This window comes from Hypoxylon fragiforme, assembly GCF_022984875.1.
Source record: "Hypoxylon fragiforme strain CBS 206.31 chromosome Unknown GGS25scaffold_6, whole genome shotgun sequence".
NCBI lineage: Eukaryota > Fungi > Ascomycota > Sordariomycetes > Xylariales > Hypoxylaceae > Hypoxylon > Hypoxylon fragiforme.
In genome coordinates, this window is record NW_026054761.1 from 1,196,650 (window position 1) to 1,215,166 (window position 18,517).

Genomic DNA, 18,517 nt, shown 5'->3' on the forward strand with positions numbered 1-18,517 from the left:
ATATCGAAACGTGTCCCCCCACTCCACGTAACTTGCGAGCTTCCCCTGGATATGTATTGTACCTAGTAGCGGTACCTCCCCTGTGCAGAAAATAAACGACGTGGGGCCTGGCGCCTGTCACGCTCAACAGATCAGGTTGATATATCTGTGGGGAAGCGGTAACGGTCTGGGAGGGAACGGATCCGGCTCTTTGTGTCCCAGTGGCCTGGGTCTAACCCCCCTTGACCCTGCTCACTGCACTCAAGCGTACCTACATACCTACATACATACATACCTACCCTACCCAGGCAGGGTACCTAGCAAGCTGGCAGCTTTCACGAGAACAGTTCTTGGTTTTTTTTTTTTTTCTTCTCCTCCCCTCCCCCTTCTCGTTTCACCTTTCCGTTGACGCTGGTTGCTAGAGGGCTGGGGCGGCTCGAGACGTACAATCATAGGGTAGGTAGTCACGCAGCAGGCCGCTGTGACTCGGGCTGCCTGCCTTCCTGCCATTTGATTGGAGCCCAGGAGCTCGATGGGAAGGAAATTTTTTTTCTCTTTGCGCAGGCACGGTCAGCAGGGCAGGGGTGCCCACCAAGCAAGCTTCGATATATGGCCCAACCCATGCGCCCCCTCGAAGCCTTTGCCGTCGGAGCTTTCTGCGTTGAGATTTTCTTGGTTTGTCACACTTTGGTTTGCTTCCCGGTGGGGTGATGATGATGATGATGATGACAGATCACAATGTATCTAGGTGTGTGTGTAGTATGTACAAAAGGAGAAAGAAAGGCGTAGATGGGTTCTGTTTGCGTAATGGAAAAATGGGAGTGGTGGTTCTCCATGACGAGCCGGCCGGCGGTAACTCCTAGGTTAGCCAGGTTTAAATCCCATCCATCCTAGAACCTGGGACTTGGGACCCGGGATGTAAGGGCCCGTCCCGCCCCTATATGTACGTCTTTTTGGGTGAGATACATGACCAGTATGCATACTTCGTGGGTTCTTCCCCCAGTGGCAGACACGCTGTGACGCCCACCCGTGGGTAGCTACCTATGCTATCCTTGGTGGCGTACCAAGAATGCTAGGTAAATGCCTACACTCAACTGACTAATGATCATCATGCCATTGACAGTCGACCCCTACACTTGACCTTTGGATGGTGGGAGGGCCCGAAAGTTGATTCGTCATAATGGGGGCGAGCTGTAGATACGTGTCAATCCGACCCATATCTGTTTTCTTTGGAAAAGCTTGGTTATAAGTTAGACGTGTTGTGAATCGCGATGACTTGCTCGTATTGGAGGGCTTGGGCTCCACCTCGAAGAATTATAGCCAGATATACCATCCCGTACCTTGGTTGACAGTTTTCGTGGAAATACAATAATTACTACGTGTATGTATGTAACTAGGTAAGTGTATCTTAGGGTTCCAGGATAGCTTGGCTTTTGTTGGGGGGGGGGGGTGTTATTGCTCGGACATCTGGGGTTAGGACATTGGGATATTCGAGATCGTGATTGCTACTAGGTAGGTGGCCCTTAGATAATAAGTGCCGAAGAGCTGCATTAGTCATTATATTGGACTTGAAAAAGAAGGTGTTTCGTGAGGTATTAACAGGTATTATCACAATATAATAGCGTGTATAGGTAGTTCAAGCTAGATGAACAAGTGTATGCACCTGGGTAGGTGCTTTTCGACACAGAGGTCATTTGTGAAACCCCTGACTTGCAGTTGACGCGTATTCCCTCTCTTTTCCAATATTTTCATTGGACACAATCTACCTGCTCATGTAGGCAGTACTATGGACAAAGGCTTGGGTGGTGAAGCTAGTTGACACTTTTCTTGGTGATATTCACATATTTCTCCTACCATGGAAAACCACAAAAGCAGGGTTACTTAGGTAGGTTGCCTGCCTGAGATGCCTAAAAGGGCTCTCAGAAATAGCGAGCAATTACGGTATATGTCTCTGCTCTACGTGGAAATCGTATGAAAAAAAAGAGCATTCGTCGTTATCTCTAGAGCTCGATTAAGGACAGTCGTTTAGCAACTATCTACACCTCCACTAGGATCTGCTCTACCAGTTTTACGTTATCGTGGATCGGCTAGTCTATGTAGGTACAATGCTGTGCATAATTGCGTAGGTATGGCTTAATTAGGTAGAATAGATGCCAAATATGACAACATCTGGCGGTTCAGGCTATTCGTACGAGACTGGGGTTTTCGCCAACGGCATTCGTGGTCTGAGTTTGTCATTCAGCGCAAACAAATAAGCAATCTAGAGACTCCCAGCTTCGTTAGCGAGGTTTGTGACAGGAAAACATTATCATGGGAAAGGGTCACGTACGTACTTACTCTCACTAAAGCCAAAAGAAGTAGTCCGGATTAGCCGGTGTGCTGTCTTTCATGATGTATAAAGGGCCCAAGGCTGTACATAATATAACTTGAAATCTTGGTACCCAGTAACTATGGGCATGTTACTGAAGTAGCATGCCCATCTTCTTGAACGACTGAAATAGGATGAAGGACACCTGCCTACCACATCCTACTTATACTAGGTGGATAGAAAAACAGCTATACAATTTCGATCCGTGGTGTAAGAGCCAACTATCATTGTAGACACAAGATTTTTTCACCTTGCTTCTCTTGCGCTGATAGCACGATCGCCACGTATAGGCTCGCTTACGTCTGCGGCGAGTGATGCCCAAGTTTCAAGGTTAACATTGAAGGTCATAGCTCAGTCTTCATTAATCATACGTTTGGGCATGGCCACTGGTCAGGTACCTAGATGATAACTATTATGGCACGGAGTCCTGTTGAAATTTACGACGAGGAAAAGGATACCCTATGTGGTTCAACACAAGGTGTCAAAATGAATGGTGGTAACCCAAGAAAAGACCAAGACCACAAATATGATGTGTCACTTGCATCCGGTAAAAGTCGTTATGGGTAACGTCATGTTATGCTTCGACCAGGTTTGATGTCCCCTTAGATGTTAAGCAGAAATTCACACTACTTTGGTTAGACAGGTACTTGCTTATTATTAGGCAGCTATCATGGTCTACGGCGTAGGGTACCCGTGTGGGGATATATATATCTTAGTTGTGGCCCAAATAGAGAAGTGCAAAAATGGCTAGGTATAGATAGTTAATAGAAGGAAAGGAGTCTAGACCACAATGGATAGCCAGAACTTGTACTACCGTACGTCAGATTCAATAAGCAGACTTTAGACGATATCATCTGCCCCCTTCCCCCTGTAATAGAGAATCCCGCGGATTTGGATACCGTAGTGATGGCGTGCAGTGTTCCTGGTCTGAGCTTTCACTAATTCGTACTACTTCTTAGCCCTATCTCCTTGCGGTGGTAACAGGGATGGTGAAACGAGACCACTGTGGAAAGTGAGGCGGGAGAAATTGAACACACGATCTCACAAAGTTTTGTGATGGTTGTCTATTTCTTGCTGTTGCAAGGAAGCATCATGTCTTCATCTATACCTATTAGTTTGTGTATATGTTTATGTGTATATGTATGCCAAGCACTTTCGGATATGGAAACTTAGCAATATATACCTAGGTAATTTTTGTTAAGGGAAACGATTTTCGTGGAGAAGGTCTCTGCCGAAATAAGGTAGCGGACCTGTTAACAATTTACACGTTTATCTAATCATAACAAACTGCTTAATATACCTTCAAACATGTCCGTAGCCGGCTGTGTTATGTGAAGGTGTCTATCCTGTACAACCTGAAAGTAGTTACAATTTCTCGAGTGGATGAGTCCGCCGCCACCACATCAGAACCCAAGCAATTTCCCCCCCTCCCCTCCCCTCCCCCCAGATGGAAACATGATTCAAAGATGTGGATAGTGTTAACTACCGGTGTCTCTGCATGCGTAGTTATGGATGGCCCTTCAACACCCCCCCCTGGGATATATTTGGTGAATCGCTTCATCGTTTTGATTGTTTTATATGACGCTATTACGTAGCAGTTGTATCAGATTCAATATCAATAAAAACTGCAATCAGGAGCCAAGCTGTCAGGTGGCTTGAAGGAAAGCTCTGCGGATCCAGGCCAGCCTGGTTTGCCTTGCAAGTATCGCAAAGGGCGCAGAGGGAACAATGCGATCATAGCCATGGGGCCCACCCGGCCACACGTGAAGTTCGGCTTGCACGCCGCCCTCCCATAATTTAGAGGCGAAAGCCACGATTTCGTCCCGAAATGGTTCAGCCGACGCGCAATCGAGGAAGGTCGGGGGCAGCTTCGAGAGATCTCGCGCTCTGGCAGGTGCTTCGTATTCACTAACGGAGTTGCCTCCGGCGCGTTCGCCAAGGAGGCATCTCCAAGCAAATTTGTTCAGAGTTGAATTGTAAAAGGGGCCGGTGGAGAACTGATGAGATGAGACTTTCTCATTTCTGTCGTCGAGCATGGGGCATTCGAGAACCAGGCCGCATAATTTCGGGCCACCTTTGTCGCGTGCCATAAGAGCGGTTGCCGCGGCCAAGCCACCTCCAGCAGAGGTTCCGTAGAGAAGCAAACGCTCGGGATCGATACCCAATTCGGTCAGGTGCTTTCCAGCCCAAAGCAGCGCTGCGTAACAGTCTTCTGCAGGCTGCGTACCCGTATGCTCTGGTGCACGTCCGTACTCCACACTCATCGAGATGGCATTAAACTCCTTTGCCCATACCACGCTGGTATCCAAGCCAGCGAAGCGATCTGCCGCGACCAAGGCACCGCCGTGTATGTAGAAGATGCATGGGTGGTTCCCACCCGCTGTGGTCGTCGCTGCTGGCCGTACGACGGAAACCGTGAGATTTTGTTGTCGGGGTCCCGGTACTGAGATGTCCTCGACGCGGACGGTCTTGTCTGCGAGCAAGGCATTCGTGAGAGGCTGGGTCCTGGTCGATGCATCCTTTCGAAGTCTCTCAACTTCATATTGTTCGGAGACCCCTCCCAAGGCCTTTAGAATAGCGTCTATCTCAACATCATATGGCGGTCTTGGCAAGCGGTCCGCTGGCCCCGCCAAAACTTTGCGCATCGTGAGGTGAGCGAGCGGTTTAGTTTGTGAAATGCACTCCAGTAGTTCCAGTAGTAGTCCAGTGGTAGTCCAGTAGTTGGGTAGTCCAGTGATCCAGCAAGTCGGAGTAGGTGCCAAAGGTCAAGTTTCGAGGATCTTCCAAGATACTATAGGTAGTTTACGTCTCCATGTTCGAGGAAGTGCACCGGCAACGGAGACGTTTGACATTTTATGTTGGAGCTTTGCAGGTACAGGGGCCAACTCGATGGCGACAGACTAGCCTAGCGTGTCTTCTGCAAGGGATGGAGAGCCAGTTGGCGATCTCTTAACCAATAGTATGAAGCAGAGCTAGGAGTCTCGGCAGTCGGTGAGGGTCAGTGAAAGGTGACTGGGACATCGATTCCACAAATCTGGGTGTCGGATAAGCGGCCGTCTTGTATTCTCCAAACGACTGGTCATGTAGGTGTTGACTGGTCAGAATTGCATCTTAGTGACTAAGATAGAGACGAACCATAGAACCATAGAAACATGCGAGAAGATAGGGGAGGGTGCCTATCTATAGGGGGATCCCGTGACACGAACTGTATGCATGCATCATGCAAGCTGCAATCATCCATCCATGAGTCTATACCTTATATAGAATCCGAACCGTATTGTACGAGTACCATAGTGAGTAGAATATGTACCGATCTGCGAGAAGAATTCTGGAACCATGGAAAGGGACTAGAAGAAGAATCAACTAAGCGAAATATGCTAAAGTAGAGGGTTATTGCAAGTAAAGAAGATGTAATGTTATATCGGGGTGTAAGAGGGGAGGGGAGGGGGGGGGAAACCGATTTTTTTTTTTTTTTTTTTTTTTTTTTTTTTTTTTTTTTTTTTGGTTTCTTTTTCTTTTTCTCTTTTTTTTTTTCTTTCTTTTCTTTCTTTTTGGGTTTCTGTTTTGGCTTGGCTTAGTTTGGTTTGGTTTGGTTTGGTTTGTTTTCTTTCTTTTTGCCTTTTCGGACTTGTTACTCGTCACATTTCTTCCGGAAGAAAGTTTGAGAAAAAAGAAGATTTTAGATCGTATCATCTTACCGATCTAGAACGCCACCATCACCATTCAGTGGCATTCACCCTCACCAATCGTCAATCACCCTACCACCACCTTAACACCCAAACATCCTGACAACCATCAGAAACCAAAATTCAAAATCCAAAAATAGAAAAAAAAAAAAAAAAAGAAAAGAAAAGAAAAGAAAAACACCAAAAGGATAAAATAAAAAATGACCAATCATACAGTTCCCAAAACCACCGAGGTCATTCCAGGTGCACATGTAAATATCGTTCTCAAGGCTGACCAACGCACAGGCCGTCAAGTAAGCGGCGCTGTTTGTGATGTCTTGACGCGTGGTGATCATCACCGTGGTATCAAAGTGAGGCTCACTGACGGTCGCATTGGACGAGTTCAAAGCATGGCAACCAACATGGCCTCTGTTTCCCCAGCCTCGACTTCTGGATCCAATAATCTGACACCAATCGATAATTATGCGCCACTCACCAACGAGACAATGATGAATTCTTCAGCCAATGCGAGAATTTCTCATCTTCCCCGCGGACGCCGCCCGCGTTATCAAGACATGCGGCTGGAAGAACAGCCTGAAGTTGCAACAGAACAAGTTGAATTAAGCGCGTTCATTGTACCGGCGAAGCGCAAGGGCAAGAAGAAGAGAAATGGAAATGGAAATGGCCCAAACGACCCAAACGAGACTGGTCAACCAAGTGGCTCGGCCCGAACTGACGACCTCCCAAGCAATACTGGGCTCAATCCTGTCATGGATGTAACATCGGCCACGGTGACTTGCCCGGTTTGTGGCGCATTCGAGGGAGATGAAATGGCCGTGGCTCATCACGTCGCGGAGCATTTCGAATAGGTCTAACCAACCAATCAACCCTGAAGCAACCTTGAAAATAGGAGAGAAAAACACCAGGCACAACTTGTACCTGCCTAGTAAGTAGGATGTAGGCATCCCAGGATGGCATATAGGTACATTCACATTCAATATTTTGAATGCAACGACATCTCTCACGACTCCTTTCGAGGGCTTATATTCCGTCATCACATTTGCGATCGCATAGGTGCCTACCTAGAGACTCGACTTACTCGCCAGTATGAGGTATAAATGCGGAATACTGACAGTTCACACTGAAGTGCCTATTCAAAACTATGTGTTCGAATCAGTTGCATCCACCATTGATGACCTCAATCTCGCCTACTATGGTAAAGAGGATGCCATCAAGGTGTTCGCCTTCGCCATCAGGGTTCCCTCACCCCGGCACATATACCACTATTCAACCCGAGCTTTTCTTTCCTCTTGTTCTCCTCTCGGGTCTTCTAAACAGTAAAGATGGCGTTCAATCAGACAGGTGATATTCAAGTCCATGATGTTCTTATCGTTGGCGCTGGCCCCTGTGGCCTGGCAGTTGCAGCTCGGTTGAGAGAACATATGCCAGCCGCCAACTTCTCAGATGACGAGCACCAACGTTACCACTGGATTCAAAAGCACAGGAATCAGACTAGTATCAAGAACTACAGGACCGGGGCAGAGATACGCCCGAAGAAGTCTTGCACTTCCCCTTCCAAGGAAGCAGAACTTGACCTTCTAGTTCTCGATGCCACCGACAATCGCTGGATGGCACGATGGGACACGCTATTCAAGACTTTTGACATCTCACACCTCAGAAGCCCCATGTTCTTTCACGTTGACCCCTCCGAGCGAGATGGCTTGCTGGCGTACACATATAGGAATGAAAGAGGTAACGAGCTAACAGAGCTGCGTGGGTGTGTTGGGAAAGAGATCAGCAAGCATCAAAGAAAGAAGAGAGAAAGATCTGGAAGACAGTAAGGCTTCCTTCCTTACCTTGCATTTCACTTGTCTACCAGTGTATATATGCTCAAAATGAGACAAGACCTAGGACAGAGCCCACGGTTGATGAACGTGATCGAAACGATTACTTCGTCCCCTCGACGCCGCTGTTCGCTTCGCACTGCGGTTGTCTCATGGATCGTTACAGTTTGCAGGAGAATATCGTCCGCCATGAGAAGGTAGAAGATATTCAGTTCGATTATAATGAGGACATTTCAGAAACCGACAAGATCTTCACCGTCCGAACCAACAATGGCACCCATTACGCAAGGACTATGGTGCTAGCTGTGGGTGGCAACCCGCCTCAGATTCCCGATATGCCCAGTGAGGGGATTGAAGCAATCACCCACGCGATGCACATCAAAGAGATGCCATCTCCCCATGTCCGCGCGAAGCTCAAGGCCAAACAATCAACGCACATTGTCATCGTTGGGGGCGGACTAACCTCAGCCCAGCTAGCCGACCTCGCCATCCGTCGCGGAGTAACCAAGGTGTGGCTCCTGATGCGCGGGCCTCTCAAAGTGAAATACTTCGACATCGGGCTCGAATGGGTCGGCAAGTTCCGGAACTTCGAGCAAGCCGCCTTCTGGTCCTCCGACTCCGTCGAGGAGCGGTGGGAGAAAGTCCACACGGCGCGGAACGGCGGCAGCATCACCCCGCGGTACAAGAAGATCCTCGAGCGGCACATTGCGTCGGGACGGCTGTGCATGCTGCAGAACACCACGATCAAGGAGAAGCAATGGGATGCGGCATCCAAGACTTGGACGGTGGACTTGTCGGACGAGGCACAGACGCCACTGCCGCGCATCGATCACATATACTTCGCCACTGGCGTGCAGAGCAACTTCGCCTGTCTCCCGTTTTTGCACTCCATTTGCGCGGATTATCCTATCCAGGATTGTGGCGGGTTCCCCTGCATCACGGAAAACATGGCCGTAAGTACCTCAATCTAAATTTCCGGCTTCCACTCCCATTCCTCATTCTCATACCATATCCACTTTCCGCATTACTGGCCCCCCTTCCCCCTTTTCCTCTTCCAACCAATCACCCTATCCACTCCCCATTTCTCCCCTGACTAACACGGCATCTCCGCCACAGTGGAGAGACGACGTCCCGCTCTTCGTCGCCGGCCGATTCGCCGCCCTGCAGCTCGGCCCCGGCGCCCCCAACCTGATTGGTGCCAGGATCGGGGCGGAGCGGATCGCCTGGTCGATCCAGGATGTCCTGGGCACGAAGGACAGCGCTAAGTCGGGGGGCGCCGAGTTTGATTATCTGACTGGGAGGGGGAGTCGGTTCGATGCCTTGGCTGAGGCTGTGTAGATAGATACCTGGGCATGCAGACATCAGGGGTATCGGCTCAAGGTTTGCTGGTTAGGTAAATTTGCAAGGCATACCTAGATTACGAAGTAATTTAGGCAATCTATTGCAATGTGTTTGCCATATTTCTGCTCTGTCACTCGCGGTGCGTGAAGCGCCCGGTCTGTGGTCTTGAGCTGGATCTGGCGCCGATCCAGTAAACACATCAGGACGGTGTATAAGCCGTGATAGCAATGAATGTTTTTCCAGGCGATAGAGACACTCCTTTGACGCGGGTCTCTGTAGAATTCTACCCCAAGGCAGAAGAACTTCGTAGGCAATCCCACCAACCACCATACCTACGGATCCCCCCCCCCTTTCTCACCTTTTCTCGATCCCGTCCCACGGCGGCGCCAATCGCAGTCAATCATTTCAATACTCAATACCATTGAAGGCGACAAGGTTTGATTGAGTACCTACCACCTATACCTACACGTCACATATCAGATTTGCCACAAGAAACAAGTCAGGTCCAGGTTAGTTTACATAGGTAGGTAGGTAGTAAAAAAAAACTGTCATGAAATCCAGGGCGTGTTTCGGAATAGGTAGTTACCTAGCTCGGACCAAACGTGATATAATAATATACAAGTGTTTCTGATAAATTAACCCATCGACGACCAAGTACCCTGCCTGCCTACCTACTTAACCGAGGGATATATATATATGCCGTTTCATTACCATAACTTGTCCTGTCCTGTCCTGTCCTGTTCCATCCACCCGTCCGTTCCCCCTCCCCCCCAGTCCTTCATAGCCACGGTAGAATAGAAACATACCTACCTAGGCTACCTAGGTTAGGCACCGACTTTATTCCCCATCCCCCTCAAAAAAACTCCCCATCCTCCTCAAAATCGACAGGTCAATCAGCCCCATGGCCCTCCCATCCAGCCTCCTCACGTTCTCGTCCCAGTACCAGTACACCGCACACGCCAACACCGCGACGCAGATCTGCGCGACGCCCAGCCCCGTCGCCGTCATCTTCAGCCCGTTCCACTCCGAGATCGCGTTCGGGATCGACTGGATGAAGACCCCCGCGAACAGGCTCCTCAGGCACGCGAGGCCGCCGTGCATGTCGGCGGTGTTGCGCAGGCCGACGGTTAGGTTCGCGGAGATGAAGGCGGTGGAGCGGTGGACGACGGGCTGGACGGTGGCGTCGAGGGCGAGGGAGCCGAGGGCGAGGAGGCCGAGGAGGAAGGAGGCGACGGGGATGCTGACGCGGCTGGGCCCGAGGTCCCACAGCGTTGCGCCGGCGGAGGGCATTCCCGCGACGTAGAGGCCGAAGCCGAGCGTGCCCATGGACGCGAAGGCGGTGCCGACGATGAGCGTGACGACGTGCACGGTCGGCGTGAAGCGCCGCTGGAAAAGGGGCAGGGCGAGTGCGACGGCGACGGGGGGGCCGAGGATAAAGGCCGCGGCCATGATGGCGCCGAGGGAGTCCGTAGACAGCATGAAGGGGAGCGGGGAGAAGATTAGCGAGAGTGAGCTGGCGAGGCTCCAGAAGCCGGCGTAGGGGAGGAGCGTGATCACGAAGAGAAGCCCGGTCGTCGGGGCGAACATGGCTCGGGGCGCCTGCAGGATTAGGAGCAAGTTGATCTTGTTTACACGGTAGGACCAAGGCTTCATCTTGGTCATGTACGCGAGAACGGCCTCTTTTGTTAATGTCACCTTAGGCCAGGTAGACTGGGAGCGTGCCATGGTGGGCGGTCCCTCATCGGAGGTCGCTGGACGATCGTAAGTGGTCTCCGGTGCGCCAAATACCAGCAGTAGCATGGAAATCGCCAAGAAGGCACTCAGTATCTCGAACTGGGCTTCGTATCCCCTGGCCCCAGTCGAGACCACGCCGCCAAGCAGAGGAGCGCCCAACATCATCGCAACGGATACGGCGTGGTGAATAATGATTATCGGTTGGCGCTCATGTTCCTAGAATACCTAATCAGCACACAGAACCTCGATCAGAGCTCCGAAAAGACGGTTACTAACAAAATAAGTATCTTGAATCGACCCCAGCACCAAAGTATCAAACGCGCCCCACCCCAGGCCCTGGAACACCCTCGCGGCCATATTCTGCCCCAAATCTCCCCGGACCCGCGTATTCCAGGCCACGCCGATTAATATCGCGACCATCGAAACCAGGTACAGAGGCCGCTTGCCATACATCCTCGCCAGTATCATGGAAGCCAGCCCAGTCGCAGCCGACACCATTAGCGGGACGGCGGTCAGGGCCACCGCGGCCGTGTACGACGAGTCTTCCTCGATGGCGATCACGCTGTTGACGCTGATGTACGCCGTCTTCATCACGCCTATGAGGGAGACCATGGATAGCAGCGCGACGGAGTTGAGATGCTTCTTCCATAAGGGCCAGTTCAGCGGGTCCTCAGGGTCCTCGCTGGGCTGGGGGGACAGCTCGACGTTCGCGTATCTCCCTGTGCCATACTTGATAGTCCGCTTTGATAGGGTGCTGGAGAAGGATGACGCAGTTGCGGTGGTCGCGGTGGTCGCCGTCGTAGCTGAGGTTGTGGGCCGCGACCTCGGCCAGTCCTTGGATACTGGTCTTGGGGGGCGCTCCTCCGGCTCCTCCGGTAGCTTCAATAATAATTTATCATATTTCTCATCATCATTTAGCGATGTTAGTATCGATTCAATGGCGCTTGATATCGACGGTTCTCGGTCAGTATTACTCGTTCCCGCACTTTTCTCGCCGGACTCTGGGATCCTTGGCAGAGGCGACTTTGGTGGTGGTAAAGGCGGAAGCGTTTTCCGATTGTTGATAGGGGGCTTTGGCGGCGCAAGACGACCTGGATCTATTATTTGAGATATTTCAGGCGCTGCCGGCTCCGTAGACTCGGGAATCGCCATTACGGCGGCTTTCCCAATTATTTCCACCCCCCTTCCGGATGCTATTTTGAGATTTTCGACTAAACCAGATCAACCCAAGCATATAATGGCCGAATACAAAGCGGAAATTATCGACGTCGATCGTATCATTCACGGCATGAAGCAACAAGGTAATAGAATTGTACACAAGAAAAAAGTTTGTTTGAATAAGACAGGCGTTAGAAAGTGAAAAAGAAAGGGCGGCCAGGCCCACGAAGTTCAACTTCGACGAAGCGAGAGTATGTATGAAAATTAGGATTAAAATTCAGACGACGAAGAGAAATACATTAGACGAAAGCTGTAAGTAAATGAAGAGAAGCAGTACCTACCTACATAATAGGTAATAGACATATCCTACTACACACTCAGGACGGATTCCCCTCAATACCTACAAGGGGAATGGCACGGACGGTTTGCGAGTGAGATCGTCATTCCCTAGTCGGGGCCATATCACAAACACTAGCCATCCTTACCAGAAACGTCAACCTACCCAAAAGTCTTGGTTCTTTCTCACGAAACAATGTTGGATCTAGTTTTCTCGTGACAGTAGGGCCAAGCTATGTCGGTGTGCCGGCATTTGCAGCTAGATAACTACCTACATCTTTGTGTCTGAGATTTCTTTTTGGAAATCTCTCTTCGAGTGTATTAAGGTGAAGCTGTACATAAGTCGGGCGCTTTAAGGTGATTGTCGGCACCCTATATTGTACGGAGTAGAACTCTAACTTGGGCGGTTTGCTTCATAGCAGGATTTCAGCGGTGTCTTGGGTAAGGTGAAAGCTGTTTTCCAAGCATGAACATCCTAGTTGCTGTTCGATGCGATGCGCGGGCGATGGACAGATTTACCAGATTGACAGAACGTAATGCGATCTGCCAAGGCAGCAAGACAGCAAGGTGCCTGAGGTATCATGTATGTAGTTTAGCTCGATCTAGGAACAATCGGGCGTCTTCGGAGTTGAGTTGCGTGGTGAACAAAGGATGGATGGATGGATACTATGTACTTGTACGAAGTAACTAATAGTTAGTGTACGGAAGAGAAACTCGGCACCTTCCGGCCGACTGCGCTCAGACTCCAGGGCTAGTAACTAGGTAGTTAGTTTAGGTTAATAGGTAACACCTAAACCACTGCAACTGCTGTAGAAGTACTACGCTGTAGAAAGAACTGGGCTAATACCACAGTACCCTAACACCACTTGAAACTCGCCTGACGCAGGGAACGTGTCGCGGATCCTCCCGCACTGCAACGCTAGAGACCTGTTCTCAGTCAGAGTCAGTCTACACTGACTCTACAGTACCTAACCTAGTACTCTCTATTACTTTGGCTCGGGTGGCCGACATTAAAGTTGAGCTTGGGAGGCCTGGTACTGTAAATTATCCACTGTATTTAGTTACTTTCAACCTTGACTCTCATCATTACCACCGAGGAAGAAAATCTTGATGGTTGAGGCCCCCCTACATGTAGGTTAGCTGTATCTCAATTTTAGTGCAGTGCTGGGCATGTAGAGTCGGAGAATTAACACGATGCCAATTTCTATAGTAACTACTAACTACATAGAAACGAACCGCTAGCTACATATGTCGGTACTACATATATAGTATGATATGTACAGTAGCATCCACCTTTTGCATACGCTCCTATCGGCATACCTGGTTATAGCTCGGTATATGTAGGCAGGTATGCAATAAGCCTACTCTTATTTCATGCAGGAACACGATGCGGTCAGCAGCAGCCAACAACTTTTATGTGCGTGTGTGTGTGTGTGTGTGTGTGTGTGTGTGTGTGTGTCTCGGCAGAGCCGAGGAATTAGGACGAATGGCAGCCAAAGCACCCACCGGCAGGTTACCTCCGTAGAGCCGTAGTGCCGTAGTGCCGTTCGAACTCAACTCAACTCCCTCTCCCCGCCGCACTCGCATGGTTGGTTTTGTCGTGTGCTCGCTCGTGATAGTTAAATGTGATGTAAAGCCATGAGAAGAATGAAGATCATACGGCGCAACTTGAAGAATGGGGGCGGCATTGAAGATGCCGAAAGAGTGTGCTAGTTCTAGACTACTGTGGAATTCCAAGTTTTTTCTTCTTGCTGGTAACTAGATGCAACCTTGAAGTCTTGCAGTCTCATCACGCCCGCATGTTCAAAACGCCACAGCTCGTTCTAGGCCATCCTCTGCTGTTAAAAATTATCACATGCAACTTCAAAAAGTGTCACAAAATACCAATGTATAATGTAGGTAGATAGATACCACAAGGTAAGTAATATTCTATGTAGAAAATATTCTACTATTCTAATTCTAATTAATCCTGATTTAATCCATCCAAGAGGCAAGACTCCTTAACCCGATCGATCGATCTATCACGAGTGTAGTATTCGATTCGTCGCTTAATATGTAGTCAGACGCCTTGTGCCAACCCCAGACCAGACCATGTCAATTGCCATACCCATAACTCCCCATTTGACACATGTTCGCCTCCAAATCGCATAACCTTGCATGGTCGTATTATCCTCCAGCCACATCGCCCCGTGCCGTGCCCATCACATAACAAGCATAGTAGACATCGATTTAAGTGCCTGTGCCGACGGAGCCCCAAACTGCAAGAAGGCGTTGCAGGGCTGGTAAATGATGCCGCTTCCTGGGAAGTAAACAGCTCCTAAAACCGTAAAAATCATGTAAGTCAATAATCTTCAGCAAAACAGATGTAGTAGATACATATCCGACCGAGGGCAGCCGAAGATATCATGTAGATACGGCCAAAGCAGCCAAGGCAACTCGCATTGGTTGTTTTTCTCCGTCTTGGTTAAAAAAATTCCGTCCACTAGGCCGGCATATATCCTCCGCACCAATGGTGTACGCTCAACAGCTTTGTTGGTCCGGTCGTCTTACGGTATGGGCCGTGATTGAATCGGATATCCCGGTGAGGAAGGTTGACGACAACCTCCCTTCTACTATGTGTAGAGGGATGCGGAAGATCTAAAAATAGTAACCGAGCCCGAAATTTACATTCCGAAGAACTCGTAAGTTCGGACTTTGCTCTTTTACACGGATGCAATTACGACAGCTTTACCTGCATGGATGACTTGCTGGGCTTCCGACGTTTCGAAACTAAGCAGCAGCCAGTTGGCTCTTATAAGCAGCTCTGTGGAAAATAATGTAAGCATATGTTGGTCTGTAGACACGTATTCTTCGAGCTATCTCACCTTCATATTCTAAAGAGAATGATACCGATGGCTCATCGTCACGCCCGAAGAGGACAGGCGCGGGTATGCTTTCATCCTCGACGACACGGAATTTTAAGCCAACGGTCTTTGAAGAGTCGGTCCATAGAATGGACGGATCATCCGCACTCGAAATCGATCTTGCTCGCTGTTGTGTCCCTGCTGCAATTGCTGCCTCGCGCTGAAGCCAGTCGCGCCACACACGGATGACGGTATCCGTTACATTGGCGATGCTAGAGAAGAGGCCGTTTCTCGGACCAATCTTGACCAAGTTGGTCACCGTGCAAAGTTGGGAGAAGAGTTCACCAGAGTCCAAGTTAATCTTGTGTGAAGGTAATTGGACTGCGGGCTGTGCTCCTCCCAACATGCTGGCTGATTGTCGTGGTCCACGGTCCTCGTCTCCGATAAAGGGGCGAAATCGTGCGTAGACACTGTTGAGTTCTCCGAGGTTGGCAACCTCGGCGGCTTCAGCGAGTCCATCCATGCCGAGAAATTCGCAGAACAGTGAAGGCGTGGATATTTTTTCGCTCGGATGGTAGCACTCAAGGATCACTTCGTGATCTCGCAACCTCGAAGCTTTGACCAGTCGTGCGTAGTGCACACGGCCCACAAGTCCATTGAACCGACGGCAGACAGCAGCAAGGGGTAACAGCGAGCGAGTCGAAAAGGAGCTTAGGATTTGGATGATGACCTTCAGATATGTCAGTACCGGTGAGCTTCGTAATTTTTATTGAAAATGGACTCATACCTCGTTTGGGAGGGAGTCTATGGATAGGTGTGAGGGCGCCATGACGTGAGACATGGGAAGTACAAAAGATACGAAGAAGGGGTCAACAAATACACAATACACGTTGTCAGGGGTTCGAAGGAAAAGAAAACCCGTCTAGACATGTGCTGACAAGAGCTATGGACTTTATATATCAAATTCTTCTCGACCCCTGGCTAAGATTGTTGGGTATGCGGTGGATCTGAGACCACCCACGACAGTCAATACACGAGAGCGACTTGGGCCAATGAGCTTGGGCGGCAGCCCAACATGGAAATCTGGACCACGCCAGCTGCTGAGATGAGGCTCAGATAATGGTCGTCTTGAGATCCTTGATGAGATCAGCTGTTGTATATCCACCTCTTTTCCGAGAGATGGCCGACGATACGGCGGCTCAGCTGTTATGGAACACGCCAGATCAGATGATAACCCGTTCTTAGATCCTCAAGCGCATCCGGTTTGCTCCGAGATATAATTATATTGGATCCCTTGCAAGATGAATTTTTTTTAAATCTTTTTTTAATCCTTTTGTTGATTGATAGGATGAGTTGATGATGTTGAAGTTTCGTTTTTGCCCTTTAGTTTTGATTAAGATGTTGATGTATGGCTATTCATGAAGGGGTGATAGGTGAAGATGTTTGGTAGTGAGTTGGTTGATGACGATAGGTAATGATAAGGACGATTATGATATCGGAAAGTTAATGTGTTGTCGCCACAATTTTATTGAGTTGTTCGGTCGCGACATGGAAAAGATCCATATAATTACTGTACTGATACTACTGTGCTGTACTGTGTTGCAATCCTTCCGGTCTTCTCCGTCTAGATGAGTCATCCTTATGCACAATAAGATTCAATTTGAAAAATTTCGATTCGTATGATGAATTTCATCTTTTGTTGAATTCTTCTATTTCATTTAGCCTAATCAATGCATTTATAGGGCGTACAATCCCCTTACACGTTGAAGTTTATTGGCCAGTCTTTGGACAAATTCAATAACGCAGCTTGAGCTTTTCGTTATTTGCAAAAGTGTCATGCACTACTAGGGGTTCTTACTGTATCGCAAATGCCAAGAGCTGTCGATAGCTTCGAGAATTAATTGTGTTTTACGGTGTTTTAACTTGTTCAACATCAATTGGATCACTTCAACCTAAGCTTATGCTATGCTGTATTCGTCAACTTTCTTGTTTTTCTGTATTACATTACTTATAACGTTATATAAATTATATAAATTATCAATCATATTGTTATTTCCTAGGTGTCCTGATTATCTCCAGATGTCTTCGGAGTCAACCTGAAGCGACACAATACCCTACTCATCAGTCAAGTCGGCTGTACATGGCCAGTTTGGTTTCTGCTTTGATTTTCTTTAACTTCAAAATTCCCCAATTACCCAGTAGAATAAGAGAAAATAAAATCCAGTGAACTGTACACTCCCAAGCCACCGGGATCAATTCAAAGCCATGCATTAAACCGGGTTCTAGTTACAGTCAGATTGTCATGTCCAAATGGAAGAAGATCACCAGAGAGACAGAGCCTTGCCCAAGTAGATTCTTAGACATTATGTTAGTCTCGCCTTATGATTAGAAGTTGCTGTTATGACTACTAGTCTTAATATGCTGTCTCATATTGACAGATGTCGTTTGTAAGGTGCATCATTCCACATTTCTGTAGGTATTACAATGAGTACCCCTTTTCGAAGACTTACTCTCAACCATCTCGAACTCGAAGTCAAATCAGATGTCAACACACCTCACTCATTCAACAACTAGAGGACTTTTTCAGACCACACATATGATATGGCAAGATATCATATTATCAAGTACATAGTTCATTTGTCTTTCTGTTTTCCTTTTGAAAGGACTGCAGCCATCCCAGATGATCGAAATACCCGACGTGATTGAAATAAAGGCGCAACTCTGTCGAATCAGTCGCTCTGCATACTAGTTGTCTTGCATACCAAGGCTCGCAGAGTGATGCCAAAATCTACTAGGCTATCATATCATGTCTGCATCGTGGGAGTGTTGAACAGCTTCAATATAATAGCTCAACTGCAATAGACATATGCCAAACTATTACCAAACCGTATGACTTTTGCTTGTTCCTCCACACCTAGGCAAATCGATAGACACATCATATTTCGGAGTCTAGACAATGGACTCGTTCTTCGGTATTGACGAGGATGTCTTATTATCACCATTTACATACAGAATTACCTAGGTTAAGATTAGGTATGTAAGTAAGAAAATCAGTTCTCTTTTCTCATCGCCCTATTTCCGGGGAACAGTGCCGGCGTGATACTCTCAACCCAAACCCCCATTCCGTCTCCTCGCAGGAGGTCTTATCGATTCCATTAAGCCTGGATTGGTCAATACTCAGCACCACAACGGCCGGTTGCCTCGCTTAAAGCTGCAAAACCTAGTATCTTTCCCGGCCCGGATCCCCCC

The 18,517-nt window shown here is 48.6% G+C and overlaps 5 protein-coding genes across 5 annotated transcripts; 2 read left to right on the forward strand and 3 right to left on the reverse strand.

The window, feature by feature from the left end:
- Positions 1 to 3,593: 3,593 nt before the first annotated feature.
- Positions 3,594 to 5,297, reverse strand: GGS25DRAFT_320564 (lipase). The gene has a single exon (XM_049257815.1). The coding sequence runs from the start codon at positions 4,990 to 4,992 to the stop codon at positions 3,994 to 3,996; it is 999 nt and encodes a 332-aa protein (XP_049115552.1). The 5' UTR covers positions 4,993 to 5,297; the 3' UTR covers positions 3,594 to 3,993.
- An 840-nt stretch (positions 5,298 to 6,137) lies between these two features.
- Positions 6,138 to 7,118, forward strand: GGS25DRAFT_320596 (uncharacterized protein). The gene has a single exon (XM_049257816.1). It carries the CDS (start codon positions 6,234 to 6,236, stop codon positions 6,879 to 6,881), a length of 648 nt encoding a protein of 215 aa, XP_049115553.1. The 5' UTR covers positions 6,138 to 6,233; the 3' UTR covers positions 6,882 to 7,118.
- On the forward strand, positions 7,001 to 9,828 carry GGS25DRAFT_532368 (FAD/NAD(P)-binding domain-containing protein). The gene is made up of 3 exons (XM_049265585.1): positions 7,001 to 7,789; positions 7,924 to 8,809; positions 8,973 to 9,828. Exons 1-3 carry the CDS (start codon positions 7,356 to 7,358, stop codon positions 9,192 to 9,194), a joined length of 1,542 nt encoding a protein of 513 aa, XP_049115554.1. The 5' UTR covers positions 7,001 to 7,355; the 3' UTR covers positions 9,195 to 9,828.
- A 206-nt stretch (positions 9,829 to 10,034) lies between these two features.
- On the reverse strand, positions 10,035 to 12,083 carry GGS25DRAFT_522673 (MFS general substrate transporter; the record flags this gene model as incomplete). Its single annotated transcript, XM_049264283.1, has 2 exons — positions 10,035 to 11,147; positions 11,208 to 12,083. The coding sequence occupies 2 exons, from the start codon at positions 12,081 to 12,083 to the stop codon at positions 10,035 to 10,037; spliced, it is 1,989 nt and encodes a 662-aa protein (XP_049115555.1).
- A 3,044-nt stretch (positions 12,084 to 15,127) lies between these two features.
- Positions 15,128 to 16,097, reverse strand: GGS25DRAFT_522674 (uncharacterized protein; the record flags this gene model as incomplete). Its single annotated transcript, XM_049264284.1, has 3 exons — positions 15,128 to 15,228; positions 15,290 to 15,998; positions 16,056 to 16,097. 3 exons carry the CDS (start codon positions 16,095 to 16,097, stop codon positions 15,128 to 15,130), a joined length of 852 nt encoding a protein of 283 aa, XP_049115556.1.
- Positions 16,098 to 18,517: the final 2,420 nt, after the last annotated feature.

Bases quoted from the DNA above. Each gene is read 5' to 3' on its own strand.
- GGS25DRAFT_320564 (XM_049257815.1), bottom strand. From the start codon at position 4,992: ATGCGCAAAGTTTTGGCGGGGCCAGCGGACCGCTTGCCAAGACCGCCA.
- GGS25DRAFT_320596 (XM_049257816.1), top strand. From the start codon at position 6,234: ATGACCAATCATACAGTTCCCAAAACCACCGAGGTCATTCCAGGTGCA.
- GGS25DRAFT_532368 (XM_049265585.1), top strand. From the start codon at position 7,356: ATGGCGTTCAATCAGACAGGTGATATTCAAGTCCATGATGTTCTTATC. The intron at 7,790-7,923 runs GTGTGTTGGGAA...GACAAGACCTAG, and splicing joins GAGCTAACAGAGCTGCGTGG to GACAGAGCCCACGGTTGATG. The intron at 8,810-8,972 runs GTAAGTACCTCA...TCTCCGCCACAG, and splicing joins GCATCACGGAAAACATGGCC to TGGAGAGACGACGTCCCGCT.